At 37.4% G+C, this 22,127-nt stretch overlaps 1 protein-coding gene across 2 annotated transcripts in view; it reads right to left on the bottom strand.

Annotated features, from left to right (window-relative positions):
* Positions 1–22,127, bottom strand: part of PCNX2 (pecanex 2) — a 409,779-nt gene that overhangs the window by 63,114 nt on the left and 324,538 nt on the right. For both annotated transcript variants that reach the window (XM_007481607.2, XM_007481606.2), the window contains exons 24-25: positions 21,339–21,397; positions 18,832–19,047 (exon numbers count right to left, since the gene is read on the bottom strand). In XM_007481607.2, the coding sequence (XP_007481669.1) occupies positions 18,832–19,047; positions 21,339–21,397 (275 nt within the window). The remainder of the gene's footprint in view (positions 1–18,831; positions 19,048–21,338; positions 21,398–22,127) is intronic.

Below are 22,127 nucleotides of genomic sequence, written 5' to 3'. Positions count from 1 at the left end.
CCAAAGTGGCTGAGTAAAACACAGAGTTAACACAACAGACTGTGAAGAGAACAAACAGACATTTCTGCATTAATTAAATGGCAACAGAAATAACAAATCTTGCCACTAAGAGGGACACCAGCTCGCTCACTAGCCAGACAGTCATCACAGCTCAGAAAAGTCTGCCTGCAGGATTCAAGTTGCTTCTCTTAGAGGACAAAAGAAACAAAAGTCCCTTCAGTCATTTCCAGGCCTCAGCATTCAAAAGTAAACTAAAGGGGGAGGCTATGAGGTAGAATCCATTCTGAGAAGAAATGAAGCCCACCTTGGTGCAGGGCAAGACTGGCCTTTCACTGCTCCCTGAGACACAGAAGTGGAGAGACAAAAGATTTGTCAACAGGAGACCTGAGTCTGATCCCAGTTCTGCTATTTTTTCTCTTCTGTAAAATAGAGATAATAATTGTGCTACTTAACTTTAAGCTTCTAAAGGAAACAACCTTTTTAAACCTTATAACTTCATACAAATGTGAATTACTGTCATTTCTAACCTACTTCAGGAAGCAGCTACCTGATGGCATCACAGTATTTCCCTCTGCAAAAATCCTAAAAATACTAATAGAGTGATCAAGGAGTATAAGAAGAATACTCTGGGGAGGGTGTACAGCGAAGTGGCACAAGGAATAGAGTGCCAGGCCTGGAGTCTGGGAGGACCTGTGTTCAAATCTGCTTTCAGATACTTCTTAGCTATGTGATCTTGGGCAAGTCACGTAACTCTCATTGCCTAGCCCTTGCCCTTTTGTCTTGGAGTTGTTACTAAGATAGAAAGGGGGGAGGAGGAGGAGAAGGAAGAGAAAGAAGAAGAAGAAGAAGAAGAAGAAGAAGAAGAAGAAGAACAAGAACAAGAACAAGAACAAGAACAAGAACAAGAACAAGAACAAGAAGAACAAGAAGAACAAGAACAAGAACAAGAACAAGAACAACAAGAAGAAGAAAGAAAAACAAGAAGGAAGAACAAGAAGAAGAAAGAAAAACAAGAAGGAAGAACAAGAAGAAGAAAGAACAACAAGAAGGAAGAAGAATAAGAGGAAGAGGAAGAGGAGGAGGAGGAGGGAGAGAAGGAGGAGGACTGGTTTCCTATTTCCCTTATATAGGCTTCTACTTTTTGCTCTTGGATATTGTTGATCTACTGCTTTGACATACCTAAAAGCCAATTGTTTTACACTTTTGGTGGCCTAGATTCATGTTTTCTATTGGCAAAAATAAGTACTTGTAGTTATATACAATGAATTAAAAACATTAAACTTTTTATCTTCCATCATTGTTCTTTCTGAGAGTCCCCAGTGCACATTTTCGGCAAGAGCTGGGACAAGATATCCTTTTGATACATCCCCCAAATACTCCAAACATCATAGCTCACTCTTAACTGGTCCTTCCTCTCAAATTTCCTCTTTGCTGTTGATGGCATACCAAACCTCTAGTAACCCAGGACTGAAACCTTGGAGTCAGCTTTAACTGGTTCCTATTTTTTACCTCTGTTCAACTAATTCTGTTACTAAGTCCTATTGATTCTCCCTCCACCATATCTTGTCTTTCACCTCACCACATCCCACTTCCACTTTCATTGTCACCATTCTAATGCAGTCCCACCTCACCACATCCCACTTCCACTTTCATTGTCACCATTCTAATGCAGTCCCTTAAGCCAAGTAAAATTAACAAGGATATTGTAAGTGTCTATGCTATATAGCAAGCCTTTTGTTAATCAATAAGGATATAAGAAAATAAAAAAAAATAATACTTTCTCTTAAGGAGCTCACAGTGTAATGGAGGAGATATCCTGCAAACAAATGGTACAAATAAAGCATCAACAGGATAAACTGGAAATAATCAACAAGGAAAGATATTAGCATTAAGGAGAAATGGGAACACTTCTTTTTTTAATATTCTATTTTAATTTATTCTTCTATGTGAATATACATTTCACATAATTTTTAAATGTATTTATACAAATTTATATATAAATCTACATAAAATTAAATAAAAGGATGTAGGTACCTTATTTCTAATAAGGAAAAAAATTAAAGTGTGTCATGTAAAGAATTTTTTTCAGAGAGCCAGTTGTTAAACATTTATCAGCATACCACTATTCTCAAGGTTTTATCCTGGATCTTGTCTTCTCCCTGTATACTCTCTTTCTTGGTAATATATATTATTTTTTTATTTTTTTTATATAACCCATTCCCATGGTTTTAACTATTATCTAATATATAGATTACTCTCAGGTCTATGAATCCAAGCTCAGTTTCCCCTTTGAGTTTCAATTTCACATCTTAAACTTGGCATATCTTTTCCTTTAAGGGAAAAGACTTCTTATAAAAGATAAGTTTTTAGTTGAGACTTGAAGGTAAGGATGTCAGGAGATGAAGATGAAGAAGTAGAAAATCATGGGCAGAGGGGATCTTCAGTAAAAATGCACTCATTTGGGAGAGGAATATCTGGTACAAAAAACAGCAAAGTGTCTGGTATTATTACTGGATCACAGAATGTGCTCTCTACTTCCTTGGTAAAAAAAAAAATATATATATATATGTATATATATTAATACCTATGTCCCACAATAATCTCATTATCTCCTACTTGGATAGTTAGAATAGTGTTCTAACTGGTCTTCCTAACTTCAACCTCTTCCCAAGCAATCTTTCTAATGTGTTCATGTGATTACATATATCTGAAACGCTTCCTGCTCAAAAAGCTTTAGGGTCACCCTATAATCTATAGAATGAAACAATAATAACAAGGTCAACAATTTCCTTATCTGAGCATTCAAGGCTCTGTATAACATGACTACAGGCATATTCTTCACCAATTCTTTTCATGAATTTTGCTCCAGCGCAAGTGGGCCAGTTACTTTTTCCTCACATTTGATATGCCATATTATATTTCTGCAGATTTGTATAGGTCATTCTACATACCCTGAAGGGTTTCTGACATTTCCAGTGATTAACATCCTTTTCTATCTTTAAGACCTAGATCAGATGTTCTCTGCCATGGTGACTTCCCTAGAAGTGGGATCTCTCTTCATCCAGTCCCTCATTCCTCTTTCTGTTTGACCTTTCCTACTGATCATATTATAGCTTGCAATATAGTTATTTATATAATATCTTATCTCACTAGCTTCTGTCTCAAGCCTTCTGAGGGCCAGCACGGCTAAATTCAGGCACATTCATGAGCAGTTTGGTTACAGAAGAATGTTCAGTCTTATACAATATCATAGACTGCCACCAATCACAGAGGAGCTGGAAGTGAAGGGAAAAACCAAGTTGATGGAGCTATAGATGTGTGGAATAAAATATCTGAATTAGGTGTTTCCTCATCACTGATTTTAAGTTTTCTGGGGGCCAATCTATATATAATTTAATGATATTGGGAACTTTTAGTATAGAAACTTTCTCCATTGATTCTGATCTGCAACTTATAAGCTTGGAGAGTATCCTAGGGTAGCAGGAAATTAATTTTCTAGGGTCATATAGCCAGTATATGGTAGAGGGAGGACTTGAATCCATGTCTAACTCCAAGACCTCTCTCTTTATCTACCAAACCATGTGGCCTCTCAACTTGTCGCTGAGGGGCATGAAACTGATTTGAGAAGACATTGCTTACCTAGAAGGGAAAAAAATGCATGACAAATTAAGCTGAATTAATGGTTAACAGCCAATTTGGTGACATATCTTCTACCATATTCCCAGTTATTTCAGCTTTTTGAACTGCCTGTAGAGTGATCTACTATGTGTACCAAGCCCTTTGTAGAACATGTGTAATTGGAAATCCTCCCTAAAGGCAGGATTATAAGATGTTATCCAGATGTTCTCATCAGATCTGGAAAATATCCCCCATTTAAATAGGTTTTATGTTTCCTCTTGTTTGAAGTGGAATAGCTATCTCATACTTGAGCTAACACCTCATAAGAAATGTCTTCAGTGGTCACTGTGGTATGCAAGTATTTTTGAAGACCATTAGGTAAGACAAGAGTCATCAGAAACTCATCTGAATCCAACTCAAATCTTTATCCTCAATGGTTTATCTATGATGAGTCAAAGCCTTCTGCAAATCTTAGAGATACCTTCCTCTGTGAACATTTGGGATATTCTGCAAGGGTCTTGAAATGTCTACATTGGTTGAGTAATCTGTTAACCCTAATAGCATTCTATTTGTGTCTTGAATTCTAATGCCTTCCCTATGTTATCTCCATTTTATCATATATATATATGTATATATATACATATATATACACACATACAAACATATACATATATCTACATATCTATCTATATATCTCTTGTTTGTACATAGTTGTTTATAGTTTGTTTCCCTTAATAGACAATAGCTTCTCCACAACAGGGATTTTTTTTTTAATTTTGCTTTTGTTTATGACTTTCTTTGGATCCTCAGTGCTTAGCACAGTTCCTTGGCACATAGTAGGTGCTTAATAAATGCTTGGTGGCTGGCACTCTCCTATCTATAGAAGATACTCCTTTCAGAAGTTCTAAATGTACATTTGCCTTCTTTTCTCAAAAGTGGTAACAAATGAATGAAATGGGGGAACCAATTCTTAAAATGGATAGCAGGTTTTGGAAAGAAGCTCTTTTCTTCCTATTGAATATTTCACAGGTTTCTATATATATCCACAATAAATGTGAAGATGGGAGTTAATAGTGCTTTAGAACAAAGGCTTATAAGCCAGGAGAAGGGTACATCTGATTTATTCTGTGAAAAGTTAGTTTCCCAACCTGAAAATGGGGAAAACAGAACCAGGATCTGTCTTCCAAAGATGCTGTCAGTAGTCATTATCTGTTCCTCAAAATTCAGGTAGGTTTTTTATTCCCTTGCATAGGCAATAGAAGTCTGATAGGAAAGCAATCGGACTGCTAAAATTTGGGTTATTTAGCTTCATGAATTAATAATGCAAGGTGGACAAAATGGCAGATAGCTCAAAGAGAGCACTATTCATTTAAAATCATATCTGCCAAAAAAACAACTTCAGAATAACTTTAATCCTTCTGTTATAGTCATCCCAAGGTGAAAGGAAAGCTCCTGGGGGTTGAACAGCATTTAAAAAGAATACTATCATGTCTGCTAGGCTTAATAATATAAATTATGTTAACTTGGCTTTGTGCCCTTCCTCTAGAGCACACTGAACCAGATGTAGTGCACTCAGTCAGAGACATTAGAGTCTTACTCTGACAGATTCCTTAGCAAAATTATTATAAAGAAACTGAAGCTTGGAAAGTTCAAATGACTTGTCTAGGGTCATATAGCTTATTAAAATGAGAACCAAGTCACAAACTTGGGTCTTTTGACCTCACAAATCAATGTACTTTCTTCTCATTCACTTTCTTTATTAGTAAAATGGGAGTCATAACAATCACACACTATACATGCTTAACATATTTATTGTGAAAAATATTTTATGGACTTCAAACATTGCATAAATAGGCTTATAGATTTATAGCTATATGGCTGGAAGGGATCTCAGAGTCCATCTGGTCCAATCTTATTTTAAGTTATGGCAAAAGAACGAAACCACATAAAATCCTATCAAACTTAAGCAACTTGTCAGCCTTATGATCTCACTAGCTAAACTGGGAAAGAATCATCCCCAGAAGGTTGTCCATGCATTGATGGTTTCTTTTTTTAGTCATCATCTCTCATGGAAATCATTTTATCAGGGCACTGAAGGATTATAATCTCTGATGGGTACTCTCTACCCACATTGACAAAACCAGAGATTCTTCAGGTTGTTGTTCAGTCACATTTGCCTCTTTGTGACCCTATTTGGGGTTTTCTTGGCAAAGATATAGGAGTGGTCTACCATATTCTTCTCCAGATCATTTTACAGATGAGGAACTGAGGCAGTTATCCAAGACTATAAAGCTAGTAAGTGTCTGAGGCCAAATGTGAACTCAGGAAGATAAGTTTTACTGACTCTAGGCTCAGCACTCTATGCACTGGGCCACTTAGCTAAACAATAACAATTAACAACAGTTAATGTAATTATCCCAGTGAAGACAGTTGTCCCAATTAACCCTAAAGTACAAAACTTAGTGTTGTTCCAATACTCTTACCTACTGATGATTTCAGTCAACCCTGAATATCTAACTAGATAGATATTTTTATATTCAGAAAAGCTTGCTTGTTATTCAGAATTAGGATAGTTTAATTGAGAAATGGAACTTCATTGATGAACAAATAGTCAATTTTTTTGTCCTCCAGAAATCCATTTATGAAAAATTCTAGTTCTTCAAGGTTAAATTATAATCATTATCTATTACCTTAAGACACATTTACCAGCCATATCACTCTTTGATGGTTATTCTCAATTCCAGTCGACCATTTTTTGGGCCAGTATGGGATTACAGAATTAAATCTGCAAAAAACTTTACAGATCATCTATGCCAAACTTCTTTATTTTAGACATGAGAAAAATGAGGCCCCCAAAGAGTAAATGATTTGTCCAAGGCCACAGAGGCAGCATGTGGCTAATCTGGGATTTGAATTCAAGTCCTTTGACTCCAAATCCAGAAGTCCTCTTCTATATGCCTCATTGGCAGAATAATTTTTTGTAGTGATTGGTGTGTACTTAGCAAGTTATTACCAAAACTTTTATTAACCACTTCTTTTCTCAAATTAATTTAGACTAAGATTTCTTATAAAAATATTTAAACTATCACTAGGGTTTAACAATCTAAAAACTGACAACACATACAAATATCCATTACATGAACAAATACCAAATAAATATGACATATACACAGATAAATAAGATTCATTTGAAAAAATTGTTATATTATGCTTTTTTCCCATTTACCCATTGATATAATTTTTAATAATTGTTTTCTGACATTTTGTGATCCATCAATTCCTCCCTCCCTTCCCCCTTCCAGAGAGGGCAGGTAACATGATATAGGCTTCACTAAGTATTAATTGTGCCAGGCAAGGAGCTTGTATTCTAACCAGGAAAGACAACACAAAAAATGTTACTTACTGGAAAGGGGAAGGATAAAGGGGTAAATATGGTAAGGGAAGTGATGTGTAGGTCTAACTCCAGAAAAGATATCAAAGGCTCACTTAGCGAGACATGGACTCATAGTCGGAGGGGATGAGAGCTGCGGGATAGGCAGCTAGGTGTGAAGATGGCTGGGAAGCATCATGGAGTCCAGGTTATCTTTCTTGGAACCTTGCCTCCATGCTGCAGGGCTGAAGATTGCTATAGCAAGAGGAAGTTGCCAGACATTTTTTTTTCTTCTGGGAAAGCAACTACTTCCCAAATCTGCTTCATTTTTCTCAGCAACAAGTTGAGAGGCTACATGGTGGGCTGACCTTAGAGTCAGGAAAAACTGGGTTTAAGTCCTGCTTCTCATACATATTTAGTTGTGTCCATGAGCAAGTTGCCTGTGTCTAGACAACTCTCTAAGATTGTAAATTTCAGAGAAGTTTAATCTGCGTTAGTGAAGGTAGTTTCCACAATGGGAGTTCTCCATGTTGACCAAATCACAGATTTCTTCTTCTTCCCTACCCATAGCTGCCACCCCCCCCAAAAAAAAACCCTGACAACAACTACCCACTGCTTTATTATCTGTCTTGGTCCACTATATGGTCTACTTTGTTTAACCAACCACAAATATCAACCTAGATATTTGGTTAGAAAACTTCTAAATTGATATTAGAGGGAGTTAGGCAGCATGGTGGATTGAGTGATAGACCTAGTCAGGAAGACATGAGTTCAAATCTGGCCTCAGATATTACTAGTTGTGTGAACTTAGGCAAATCATGTAACCCTTTCTGCCTTAGTTTCCTAATTTCTAAAATGAGCTAAAGAAGGAAATGGCAAACCACTCTAGTGTCTGCCAAGAAAACCCAAAATGGGGTTGTGAAAAGTTGGACATGCCTGAAACAACTGAACAACAACAAATTTATTTCAAATTTTTAGAGACCATTAAACAAACCCATATCCAAGGCTTAGCTACTTAGAAGCAACTGGATACTGGTCTGGTGATCTCTGGGACTTAACAGGAATTCTTAAAGAACAGAAGGAGCTGTCATGACCTGTTATGTATGGAAACTTTGACTAGAGACCTGGTGTGGGGAAGCCATTTTATAGATTCTTTTCAGAGCCTTGTTTAACTGTTTCCACATGTTTTTCAAAAATTTCTCCTGCTATAGCAATCTTCCACCTTGGGGTGTAGCTTGGATTGTGCTTGGAAAAAAGGATAGAGTCCTATTTAAAAGAAGCCAGGCTATAAAAGTGTAGGGGATCCACTTATTGCTATAGGTACATTTCAAAGAAATTCCAAATAAGAGGGAATAGGAATAGATCTTCCTAAGCAGAATGGGGGGAAAAAGGAAATATGGAAATCACAGGAGCTAGAAATCTTCTAGTGTCTGCAGAAAAGATAGTACCCAGTTTCATACTGCTAGAGGACAGAGACATACTGTATCATTCCTACTTATTATTCAGAGTACTAGTCTAGGAGGCAGATAGCCTTGACTAGTCTCCAGTCTACCACTAGGTGATTTTAGGGAAGTCATTGAACCTATCTGGATATTTCTGCATAGGATAAGAGGTCTGAATCGGGTTGTAAGAACTCTTGAGGGTTCTCCAGAGGATCTCATCTTCCATTGTTATGCCTTACACATATAGAACCTTGCCTAGGCTAGTAAAATATTTTGATGTTCAGTCATTGCAGTTATGTCTGATTCTTCATGACTCCATTTGGAGATTTGATGGCAAAGTTACTGGAGTAGTCTGCCAATTCTTTCTCCAGCTCATTTTACAGATGAGGAAACTGAGGCAAACAGGGTTCAGTGTCTTGCCCAGGGTCCCATTGTTAGGTAGTCTCTGAATCCAGATTTGAACTCAGGAAGATGAGGGTCAGTACTCTATCCACTGGGTCACCTCACCGTTCTTGGCAGACTATATTTATTACTTTTCACCTCCCCCTCAATTAACATAACTGCTTAAAACCAGGGCAGACTTTCTTTCTGTTTTACCATATTCCAGTGGCACTGTGGACCCATCTAACAGTTTCTGAACCTGAACCACTGCCTTTCTGTTCTCTGCCTGTATCCTAGTGTTCACTTATTGCTTCTTCTTGGCCCATTCTGACTGATTTGACTTCTGAGCATCGACCCCACAAAAGAATGATGATGGTGATGATGATGAAGAGGAGGCTCTTGGCAAATGACCTCAGTCTTCTTCAGTAAAATACAGGACAAGATTCTCTGCTGAGAGAGTGAAAGGAGGGGAGCTAATAGGGTTTGGAAGAAGGATAAAAGGGTTTGAAAAAATTGCTGGGTGACAGGAAGGTGTTAAATGATTTCTTTGCTCCACTGAGAGTCTAATTGAGATTATATAATATAAATTTATAGTGGATCCAGTCGACACAGTTAAATGATTTTCTCCAGCTTAATTCAACAGCATATGAATAAAGACAGAGACAGTGTTGTCTAAGCAGACTTTTGGGGTGCCCTGTGCTAGGGCAGCTGCTAGGGCAGCTAGGTGGCACAGTGAATAGAGTGTTGGGCCTCGAGGCAGGAAGACCTGAGTTCAAATCTGGCCTCAGACCCTTACTCATTATGTGACCTTGGTCAAGTCACTTACCTCTGCCTCCCTTTCATTAACTGTAAACTGAGCTGGAGAAGGAAATGACAAACTATATCAATATCTTTGCCAATAAGCCCCCTAAAAAAGGTCAGAAAGAGTTGAACATGACTCAAATTGATACAACAATAGCATACTAGCAAGAGATGCATGCTTACATTTTATAAGCTCTGGTACCTTCGGACCTTTCCTTTTGACTTTTGAGATCTGATTAACCTGAGAATTCCCCAAAAGCTGGCTGTGACAGTTAAACACTGACAACCTCCTCTATAAACATGATGAAATGAGGATTTTCTCTTATCTCTTGTTTTGTCCATTAGACTTGAGGGAAGTCTTCTGTGTCTATGCCTGCCCCATATTGGCCCGAATAACATTAAACCCTATTAATAGGCACTCAGTAAACACGTTGAGTTGCTCTCTGTATTACTCTGCTCATGTTCTCTCTAATTATTTCTCTTCCAGTATCTTCCGTCTCTTCGGCCCCTTCCTTGCTCCAGAGGTAGCTTATCTCAGGTCAATTTTTCCCAGTTGCTCTCTTTGCTATTAAGCATTCCCCACTCTCTGCTGACAGTGCTGGTGTTCCTGACTCTTTATCCTTTCCCTACAGGAGAGTTAACCCATCCACAGGCTCCAACGAGCTGACTGAAGGAGATCAGAAATGACTGAACTGATCATCAACTCTCCCTGCTCTATTCTTCTGCATCCACCTACACAAATGAATGACATTATAATGGGATGTGAAATCCAACAGATTCAATTTCCTTTGAGAAACTTTGAACCTGGTGCCTCTCACATCGCTGCCTTCCTTGTGGAGTTCATTATTTGTTACCCTGACTTAGATTTAAAGCCGATTATTAAACTGTCAAATCTTGAATGGCTTCTTTAAAAAGTCCATAACGTTTGGTAGTTGGGAGAATTACTCATAAAACCTAAAAGCAAACAGGCCACTGAAGTCCTGTAACTCACTGCAGCCCAGTTCTCTGGAATTACAAAAGAAGTAATGGAGTTTCTATTCTGGGACCTCCACTATGCCCAGGATAAAAGAAAAAGGAAAGTAGAAAGAATTGGCTCCTCAAATGAAAATTTTCTCTTCCTTGTGCTATCTCAGCAGTATCCACATTAATCATTCACTTACTTCAGCGCCTGCCTTCAATGTAAACAGGGCTGCTTCAGATTCAGACTTCCAGGCTGAATTATTAGCAACATCCAACACAGAGAAGAAATCAGATAGTCTTGACTCCAGTGAATTCACCCATTGTGGGAAGTTTTGCCTTTGAATGAGGGCAAACCAACTTGGGCTAGCTCCCTCTCTAATTTCCTGCCACCCTTGAGCTGGTGGAATTAGTGACTTGGAGCAGAATACAAGGAGACTTTCTTTTCTGAATTGGGGTGTGCCCAGGTTACCTAATTTGATTGTTGTTCAGTCAGTTCTCTTGTGTCTGACTCTTTGTGATCCATTTGGGGCTTTCTTGGCAAAGGCATTGGAATGGTTTGACATTTCCTTCTGTAGCCCATTTTACAGATGGGGGAACTAAGACAAAAAAGATTTAGTGACTTGCTCAGGGTTACACAGCTAGTAAGTGTCTGAGAACAGATTTAAATTCAGGATGATGAGTCTATGCCAGGCACTCTATACAATGTACCACCAATGTTAGGCAGGCAGAGGTAAAATAACAGGGCCATACATCTTATATGAAGTAGAGATGAGATGTCTTCATGAAACAAGAGAAGAGTCAGGGCACTGGTTAGAATGAGGGTGATATAGTAGAAAGAACTTTGGATTGTGAAGTTAGTCATTTCCCCTTTCTTTTAAATCCTCAACTCATCCTCATCAACTTGCTTCTTTCCTACTGCCCTCAAGCATGTTTATATTCACCATCCTTAAAAGATCTTTGCTGGACCCTTCCATTCTCTCAAGTTATCATCTTAGATCTTTCCTTTTATAAACTAATTTTCTGTTATTCAGTCATGTCTGACTCTTTGTGGCTATAGATTTTATTTTATCTGTGGAATTTTCCTGGCAAGGATACTGGAGTGGTTAGCTATTTCCTTTTGGATCCAGTGAATCCTTTTGTCAGGCAACCAGAGGTTAAATGACTTGCCCAAGGTCACACAGAAAAGTGACAGAAAGGAAGTGACTGAAGCTAGATGTGAACTCAAGTCTTCATGACTCCAGGCCCATTGTTCTAAACTTGAAAAACTAAGCATGCTTGCTACTTCCATCTTTTCTTGTCTTATTCACACCTTTTGCTACATCTTCTGTTCTTATCCCTCAACTGAAACTGCTTTCTCTGAAGTTACCAATGACCTCTTAATTTCCAAATCTGTTGGTATTTATTCAGTTCTAACTTTTTCAACTTGTTGGCTGCATTTGATACTGTAGACCACTGTTGGCAGCTAGATGGCACAATGGCTAGAGAGCAGAACAGAAAGATCTGATCTGAATTTGAATTTTGCTTTAGACATTTCCTAGTTGTGTTACCTTGGGCAAGTCACTTGACAATTCTGTGCTTCTTTCCTCATCTGTAAGATGGAAATACTAGTAGCATCTAACTCTTGGGGTTGTTATAAGAACCAAATTTCTTAATATATTGTAAAGTTTTTTACAAACCCCGAAACACTATTTAAATATTAGCTATTGTTATTTTTAGGGAAGTTAGGGGAAACAGTGGATAGAGTGCTGTGCTAGAAATAGTTCAAATATGGCTGTAGACATTTACTAGCTCTGTGACCCTGGACAAATCACTTAACTCTGTTTGCCTCAGTTTCCTCTCCTATAAAATGAACTGGAGAAGGAAATGGTGAACCACTTGAATATCTTTGACAAGAGAACCCCAAGTGGGGTCACAAAGAGTCAGAATGAACAACAAATTATTATTATTAAAAATAATGACAAAAATCCTCCTGTATACTGTGCCCTCTTTTTTTTTTTAAATGATACTACTCTTTTCTGGCTTACCTTTTTCTGACCACTGTTCAGTCATTTTTTCTTGCTCATTGTCCACATTATAACTATGTCTATGGGTATTTTCCCAGGTTCTAGCCTCTTCTCTTCTTCTAAAATCGCCCTCTCAATTCTCTCATCAGGCTAATTACCATCTCTTTCAGATAATTTCCAGATGTATCTAGCCAGGCTTCAGTTCCAGATCAACAAATGCCCAATTAGACATTTCAAATTGTATTTCCAGGTAGCATCTTAAACTTAACATGTCCAAAACTAAATTTATATCTTTTCCCTTTGCCCAAACTTCTCCATTTCTGTCAAAGGCCCCATTATTTTTCCAGTGTTTCTAGTTTGCAATCATGGCATTTTTCTGAACTCCTCAATCTCTATCATTCCACATATTCAACCAGTAGCCAAATTTTATTTTCTGCTTTTAAGCATTTGTCCTGCCCGACCAGTTCTCTTCACTCCCAGAGCTACCACATTATTAGACCATCATCCTCCTCCCTTGATTACTACACTGACTTCCTAATGGTCTGTTCTATTCAAGTCTCTCACTATTCCAGGCTTCCCTATATATTACTGCCAAAGTAATTTTCTTTAAGCAAAAATCTGATCAGGTAACTTACATAATCATCTCCAGTGACTTCTTACTGACTCAAAGATTAATATATATACTCTGTTTAATTTAATAAACCCTATATGGGGGGCAGCTGGGTAGCTCAGTGGATTGAGAGCTAGTCGTAGAGACAGGAGGTCCTGGGTTCAAATATGACCTCAGACACTTCCTAGCTGTGTGACTCTGGGCAAGTCACTTAATCCCCGTTGCCTAGCCCTTACCACTCTTCTGTCTTGGAACCAATACACAAAATTGATTCTAAGACTAAAGGTAAGGGTTTAACAAAAAATAAATAAATGAATAAACAAACAAATAAACAAACAAGCAAATAAATGAATAAATAAACAAACAAACGAATGAATGAATGAATGAATGAATGAATGAATAAATATGGAACCCTGTACAACCTATCCTAGACCTCCCCTTCAACTCTCACAGGATACTATTTCTCCTCCCATACCCTTCAATTCAATAAAACTGCCCTTCTCTCTGTTCCTGAATCATGGAATGACATCCTCTGTCCTTATACCTTTTCAAAAGCTGTTCCTCTTGTCTGGGGGTGGGGGGGTGACTCCTAACTTCTGCCTTATAGATTTCCTCTATTCCTTTAAGATGCAACTCAGATACCACCATAGGTGTCACCTTCAACATGAAGCCTTTAGTGATCCCTCATAACCACATTATCTTGTACTTAGCTATTTTGCCTCTATCTTTGTGTTTGCTTTACATTTCTACTTTTTTATATTTTTATATATATTTGTGATCTCTTCCATTGGAACATAAGCTCAGGATGAGTAGAGACTGCTTCATTCTTTGTATGGATATCCCCAATGGTTGGCCCATAGTAAATGCTTACTGAATACTGGGTGCTTGGTAAGAGTGAGAGAACCTGAAATAGAATAGAAGCTCTGACAATTACTATGAGTTCCATTTTGGGCATCATTCGATTTCAGGTTCTTTATATGATTTAGACTAGATGCCCTCTAAGGTCCCTTTCGGATCAATATGAATGATTTAGTCTACGAAGCAGAGTTCCAAACACAGAAATTGCACACCAATGGACAGAGCAGAAGGGAGAGTGTCAAGTGGGCAGGCTGGGGACATGTGAGAAAGAGGCAATTATCTGGACAAATCAATGGGTCCAGGAAACTGAGGATAAATCCAAGGAAGTGTGGAGTGTGCTGAGGGCTAAGTGAAGTTCTGACAGTCTCACCGAAGACTCTGAATGCTGGCAGCTCCTTTTCAGGGTTCTATTTCAGCGCTGGATGTACTCCTTGAATGGAAAATGCTGACAAGTGCTGTAGCTCACATGATACCTTTACTCTGATTGTCTTAGGCTCTACTAAAGTGGGCTCCATTTGACCCAAATAAACTGTTCAGTTTGGAAAAATGGTGAGTTAAGAAGAACATGAAAATCTGAATAGTGTTGTTAGACACATGATCAAATCGGTCCAAGAAAAGCAAGCCCTTCCATGAGCATGTGATATGTAACATAAGCCTATGAAACACAACAGCCATTCAAAGCCTAGTGCACTCCTCCTACCATAAACGTCAAAATGAGATTGTGTAAAACTCGGAACTCTTTGCAGTTGTTGTTAAGGTACAATAAAGAAGGGAATAATAAAATATATTGCCCTGTAGGGAAAAATCCAGGCCATGTTAACTGGCCATTTTTTTCCTCCAGACATCATTATTTTGCCTGAGTAACCCTTACAGCCCGGCCACATTAATGCTCTGTTTTTGGAGAAAGGAGGGAAATAAACCAGCGATAACGGGGAAAGCCTCCTGGGCAATCTCAGCATTACACGAACAGCTGCCTCTCCACTGTGCACAATTATATCTGTTTCACGCAATTACATCTCTGCCTCCTTCCATATTTCATCTAATGAAGTTTCAAGTGAGGCATAAATGTTTCATTTGGTGGACTAAGAGGAAGGCCTGTGAGGGGCACCTGACAGTAAGAGAAAGCAGGCAAGAATTCCATCAAGCAACCACACCTCCAGTCTAATTATCTTTGTTTGCCTTCCGTACACGTGGGCCCTTTCAGATTTGTTGAAAGCCGAGCAAGCCTGGGGAGAAAAGATTTAAGTCAACTCATCCACTTTGACAGATGAAACTGCCTTGTTTCATGAACTCCTCTGAAATCAGGCTAAGTGCATAAGCTTTGGGTGAAACTTAAATCCAGAAATTTAGACAATGATTTTCCCCTATGTTATTCCCCAACATTTCCAGATAGACCTAGATGAAGCCTCGCACCCAAGGAGTCACCAATATAGTGTAGGAAAGTGAAAAGAGAATTGGATTTAGCCTCAGAGGACATAAGTTTAAACATTTATTATTAAATGAAGCTTTTGCTTCAGTCTTCTCATCTATAAAATAAGGATGTTTGCTCAGATAGTTTTGGAGGGCTCTTATAGCTCTAAGTGGTAAAATTGATGGAACCCTGGGTCTGGAGTCAGGAAGACCTGAGTTCAAATTTGATCTCAGACACTTATTAATTGAGTGACTGTGGGCAAGTTACTTAACCTCTTTTGCCTCAGTTTCCTCATCTTTAGAATGGGGATGGCACCTACCTTCCAGGGTTGTGGGGAAGATAACTGAGATAATAATTGTAAAGTGCTTAGCACAATTCCGGGTACATGTTAATTGATCTACAAATGTTAGCTTTTAGCTATTATTTAATTATTCTTTGAATGCTGATCAGCATTTCCCCCTTTTTATCATTCCCTTACAATCTAATCTAATAAACTCTAGTCATAATAAAAATGTTGCTTAGTTATTTTTCAGTTATGATCCCATTTGAGTTTTTTTGTTTTTGGCAAAGATACTAGAGTGGTTTTCCATTTTCTTCTCCAGCTCATTTAATTGAAGAGGAAACTCAGGCAAATAGCAATAAGTGACTTGTCCAAGGTCACATAGCTTATAAGTGTCTAAGGTCAGATTTGAACTCAGGAAGATGAATCTTTCTGATGCCAGGCCCCCAGCCCTCTATCCACTGCACCACCTAGCTGCCATAATAAAACTATAAAGTGCTTAATGTCATATGATAATGTGATATATTCTATGAGAGTTTATTTTTCATATCCTGTATTAATTCTTACATATTAGGGAGAATTACTTTGTATTCCTGTGTCTGGGATCTGGGTCAGAGATACCATCTAGCCTGCTGCTTTTTGCATTTTCTTTGTCTTTGGGAATCCCAAGAAATATCTTCCAATTTTACAGAATTTGATTAATAGATGGATGGGAAATGGGTCCTTTTCCAGTATATGTGACCTGTCCACTGGTGGGGATAGGGAGGGGTAGCTATGTTGATAGACCACTTCTTCATTAGCTATCACTAATTAAAGACATCTTAGGATGTTCAATGTGGTGGGCTGAATAATGAGCTCCTAAAAATCTATTCATTAGGCTGCTTGACCCAGCTCAGGATGTCCCTGGTTGCAAGGGAGCTAGGGAGACCTATGTTACCTTACTGGTTATGATGTTGGCCTAACCAATAAACCTGATATAACCAATAAAGTTACATTCTTACCCCACAATTAGTCTCTCAAGATAACTGTAATTATAACAATTCATAGGTAATATTATTGGATATAATGCATACTATAATAATGTAGAAAAATATTCCAAATCATATTTCTAAAACTTCTAAGGTTACATAAAGATGTATCACTTCTCCCTTGAATTTGGCTTTAACTTTCAAATCACAGCAAAACTAGACCAAGATTCTTGAGTCTTTGCCTCAGGATGCCTAAAAGGTTGGCACCACTCAACATCTTTGGTAGGTAGAGAAAGCTGAGCTTAATTCATAGTTACTGAGATTAATTAGCCAAAATGGAAAGATACCAGCTCACAAGCTTCTTCTGCTGTCCCCAAGCTCCATGAGCTATACTTCAAATGAGCTTTTCCTGGTCCATCTTCACATTACTTTCTCCCTAGCATAGACCCCATGTTATCCCCACCCATAGCATATTATACCCAGATATCTAAGGTATTCCTCCCCTTGCCCTTCCCCAGTATCTATCCATTATTGAATGTTGCCTCTTAACCTTGGTAATAATAATAATAATAAATTTATATAGAATATATAAATTTATAAATAATAATAATAAATGTGTTTCATGTTAAGGTTTATAAAATACTTTACAAGTGCTATCTCATTTTATTCTCACAACTCTGTTGTTATCATTCCATTTTCCAGATGAAGCAACTGAGGCAGAGAAAGATGAAGTAACTTGTCCAGGGTAACACAGCAAGTAAGTGCCTGAGATAAAATGTGAACTCAAGTCTTCCTGACTGTAAGTCTAATGCTCTATCCACTATCCCACCTGGCTGCTTTTTTCTTTTGCAATATTAATGAGCTAACTGAGAAGTAGCACATTATAGTGGATGGAGAGTCAGTATCAATGTGTCAGGAAGACCTAGATTAAATGCCCACCCATGATAAATCCTGTGGGTGACCTTGGATACTTAACCTTCCTGGGCCCTGATTTCCTGAGAGGACTGGGGCAGATGACCCATGAAATTCCTTTCAGGTCTAGAGTTGTGATGACCTTAAAATCTTTGTTGGTAGAGGGAACACAAATGAGATCAGAGAGTTTTCAAAATCTTAACAAAAATAGAGAACTCCCAAATGGTACATTGTTGCAAAGCTAAATCATGCCATTTTTGAAATGCATAGAGATTCATTGAGTTTATAAAAGATGGGGCAGCAATCTGTAAATACATATACCTGAATACACGTGTATCTCACTACTGTATTTTGGCTCATGACATTTTAAATCTAATCTTTTCATATCATTATCATATGATCATTTTGTAATCATTTGTATCATTAATCATTTTTGTATCATATGGGATAAGTGAGTTTACAATCTTTCATGGCCAGATATTATTGAAGATCATATTTGCTCAACAAATTGAATTGTCATATTTGTGTATGTGTATGTGGGGTTACATGACTCAGTTTTCAGACACATCAGAGTACCAGTTTCCTATTATTTATTGGAGAAAGGGGCCAACTATATGATGGATTGTGTATAACCCAGGGGTATAGAAAGTCTATGTTATAATAGCCTGTTAACTCTTCCTCAGTCAGAGAGCTCATTTTTACCCCTATTGCTTTTTTATATGATTATTTCTTATCAGTGCTGTGAATCCAGTAGTTGTCTTTAATTCAATATTTTAATTTAAAATTGCCCTGTAATATCAATTAATTAGGATTTTTAAAAACTCTTGATATTTAAAAAATCTTTTTCCTCTAATATACATACTGGCTAAAACAAATAAATGAAAAAAAAAACACGAACAAACCCTAAATTGAACACTATGCATCTACAGTGACTAAGATTGGAGCTAAAGAAGAGATAAGAAACTATAAATTCTGCCTCCTTCCCTTCTTTCTTTGCAGAGATGGGAAATTATTTGAAATATATACAGTGTCAAAATCATTTGATGCGTTAATTTTGCTGAAATTCTTCTTCCTCTGTCTGTCTGTCTGTCTGTCTCTCTCTTTATTTTAACAACAGATGACTTTGCAAGTAGGGAAAAGGGGAGGGATATGTTTGGAAATTAAAGTGATATAAAAAAAATAAAAGATAGACATAAAATTAAAAAAAAAATTCTTACCTCTGAACTCCAACCCTCGAAGTTGAAAGGTAACAAGACCATTTCCAATTTCAATTAGATGGACAAAGGCATTGAGATAATCTGAAGCCAAAATGAAGCAGTCTCCAGAACTGTAATTACCCCAGCGTCCAAGAACCAAATCTCCACAGAGAGATACTTGGAGAGATCTTGTCAAATGCTCATAGAAGATGGAATTCAGATTGTTGTCATCATTTCCTTAAAGAAGAAGTATAACAATAAAATTATATTCATTTGAGTGTTTTTATGCATTCAGTTCTATCAACTAATTATTTATAAAGAATTGAGAATTTGTAGAGAATTCCAGGCATTCCATAAATTAAATAATGCCTTCAAAATACTTTGAACTTATTGGCATAAAGTGTTCCTGACAACTTGTGATCCTTGCATCATAATTTATATGTTATCTCCCCTCCCACTTTTGGCATATTCTTCATTTTTAACAATAATAGCTGTAATACATAACAGAACATGTCCTGTGCAATATATCACATATGTAATAATTTCTGAGAGAATGAGTTCTCTGAGATTACAAATTTGTAAGATCATAGATTTAGAACTAGAAGGGACCTCAGAGGCTACAGAAATAATGCTTTCATTTTATAGATGATGAAACTAGACAGACTTTAAGTGACTTGTGCTAGGTCATCAAGGTCATAAGTTGCAGAGCAAAGAACTGAACCCTGATTCTCTGACTCTAAATTCAGCTCTATTTCTATTACCTTACCATGTTTTCTTAGTAGTTTAGAATCTGCTTTGACCTGAGTGTTCAGTCAACAATTACAAATGCAGTGAAACCTGAGCTAGACTCCATGAGACAGCCTTGTCAGACAAATAGCCTACACCTCACCTAAAGCCTGCTTTGGGCTTCTGAGTAGGTTTTTACTCATTCTTGTCCGTAGGCTAACTTAAGCACTGGCATAACCACCAATCAATGTTTCAAGTGATCTATGAAATACCAGCATTAGATTATGAATGTCCTCGACTCGCTGCTGGAAGCAGTAAAGAGAAGAATTAAGGTGGTTGCATTTATAGTCTAATTATGATTAATGAAATGAAATGGATTGCCTATGAGCTGAGATAGTATCATATAACCTCATAAGGCATCATCATAGATAAAGCCCTTGACACATTGTCTGTGTGACCTGAGCACTTCATTCATTTGTTACACTGACTCAGAGGCTTATCTAAAGCCTGCTCAAAGTTCTTGGTGCTTAAAAGAGACTCAAAGGAGGAAACTCAACTACTGTTGTTACCATTGTTACCCCACAACTGCTGATATCTACAAAATATCTACATATATCTACAAAGATTTTAGATACGCCTCCATCTAATGAAAGATATACCTCTATAGATTAGTGTATGTCTATTATATAGAGGATACATAAATATAGAAAATATGCAAATTTCTATGTAAAAGATTTAAAGATATATTTTAAACAATGGGCCCTAGAACAGAGAGACCTTTATTGTTGGGCTGTTGCTTAAAATACTTTGTCAATATTATCACAGTCACAGTTACAATGGGACAACACCGATGGTTAGTTGATGATAACATAGCTATACAAAAGCAGAAATAACCTTCATACCTGGGATAGATGTTACAGAGTTCTATGGATTCAGAGGCATTGATCTACTACCCTTGCTAGATAGATAATTACATTGATTTTTTTTTTTAAAGTTCAACAGATAAACATTTCCATTCAAGTATTTTCAAGTCATTGTATACTAGTCCTCAGGCTATACAAATATAGCCAACAGACCAGGTTCATTTTTCCATTGGGCATGAACTAATTCACAGGTATCAAAGAATGCTTAAAGAAAGAGGTGGTATGGAAGGAAGTTACAAGGAGACTTTTTCAAATGGCAGTAGCCAGGTACTAGAATGGAGCTACCTTAAAAGATGGAATGCCCAAAGGTAAAATCGTAGATTTTGAATTAGAAGGGCTTTTCTTCCAACCTCCTAATTTTGTAGAGGAGGAAATGAGGGAAGTTTGTTGCTCTTCAGAGACAGGAAAAGAAGAAAAATAGAGGATTGAAAGTGAGATATTGTGGAGAAAAACACCACTTTCTATAATGCGTCCTTTTGTAAATTCTACACTATGGAATCAGGAAAGGTTTGCCCTGTGGCAGACAATTCTGATTTGTTCAAGGTATTATATGACTAAAGACCAGTTGGATTTCAAGACATTGCCTGCTAAGTTTGATATTTTCTACCTACAAACTCAAATATCTTGATTAACAAAGTTATTCACCTACTCAAGAGCTACCTAATCAATTCAGAATAACCAGTGAATGCATTTCCATGCCAAATCAAGCAGCTTAATCAGTTTTCTTGCAGAATTTTATTTTATTCTAAACATATTTGCCCCGATGTGCTTTGCTCCCACAATGATTATTAAAAACAACATGAACTTAATTTTCCCTGCTTGGTTTTCAGTGAAATTGCCATCTACATTTTAAAAAGGGGGAAAGAAGTCTTGCCATACCTGGATCTTTTTCAATTTGGACAGCCAGCCTTGTATTAGAGTTATCCACTCGTCTTGTGCTGGAAACAGAACAAACCAGAAAAAAATGGAGGTTACAAGATTTTTTTTTTCAAATGATTTGAGGCCATCGCTAGATTGTAGCTACCTTAAAAGATGTAAAACGTAGAGGAAAGATCATGGATTTCGAGTTAGAGGGGCCCTTCGTCCAACCTCCTCATCTTATACAGGAGGAAATGAAGACCTACAAAGGTTATTGGCCAAATTTGCCCAGTTACTGAGTGTCACAGCCAGTATTTGAACCCAGGTCTTCTGGATTGCAATGAATTTGACATAGAACACAGAAAAGATCAAGAGCCTTTATTTCTTTCCAGTTTGTTTGGCAGGGAGGTAGTGGTGGAAGAACACTTTCAGATGGAGAAAAAGCACAGGGAGACAAAAGAATTGAACAACTGGAGAGTATTACCTCCTAAACATTTTAACTGCTTAGATCACAACCTAAATTGAACAATTAAACAGAAAATGAAATTACACTTAAACTCAATATGTTAGGAGAAATACCGGCCACTAGGCTAGGGGTTGTTGTTGTTGTTGTTGTTTTTCCTACCTAATAGGCAAGGAAGTTGATCTTGAGCCTTGATGGATCCATTCTAGTATCAAACCTAAAACATCAGACTAGTATGAGTTGGGCCTATTCTAAAACTTCTTCCCAACCTATGCATAAATAGCAATGTTCTTTTATAACTGATGCCAAATGAATTTCATTGAGTTCTTTCCTTGCAGAGTTATAAT

The sequence above is a fragment of the Monodelphis domestica genome, chromosome 2 (genome assembly GCF_027887165.1).
Source record: "Monodelphis domestica isolate mMonDom1 chromosome 2, mMonDom1.pri, whole genome shotgun sequence".
NCBI classification, from domain to species: domain Eukaryota; kingdom Metazoa; phylum Chordata; class Mammalia; order Didelphimorphia; family Didelphidae; genus Monodelphis; species Monodelphis domestica.
Note: the sequence above shows the minus strand (reverse complement) of the source record. Positions and strands in the feature narration are given on the sequence as shown.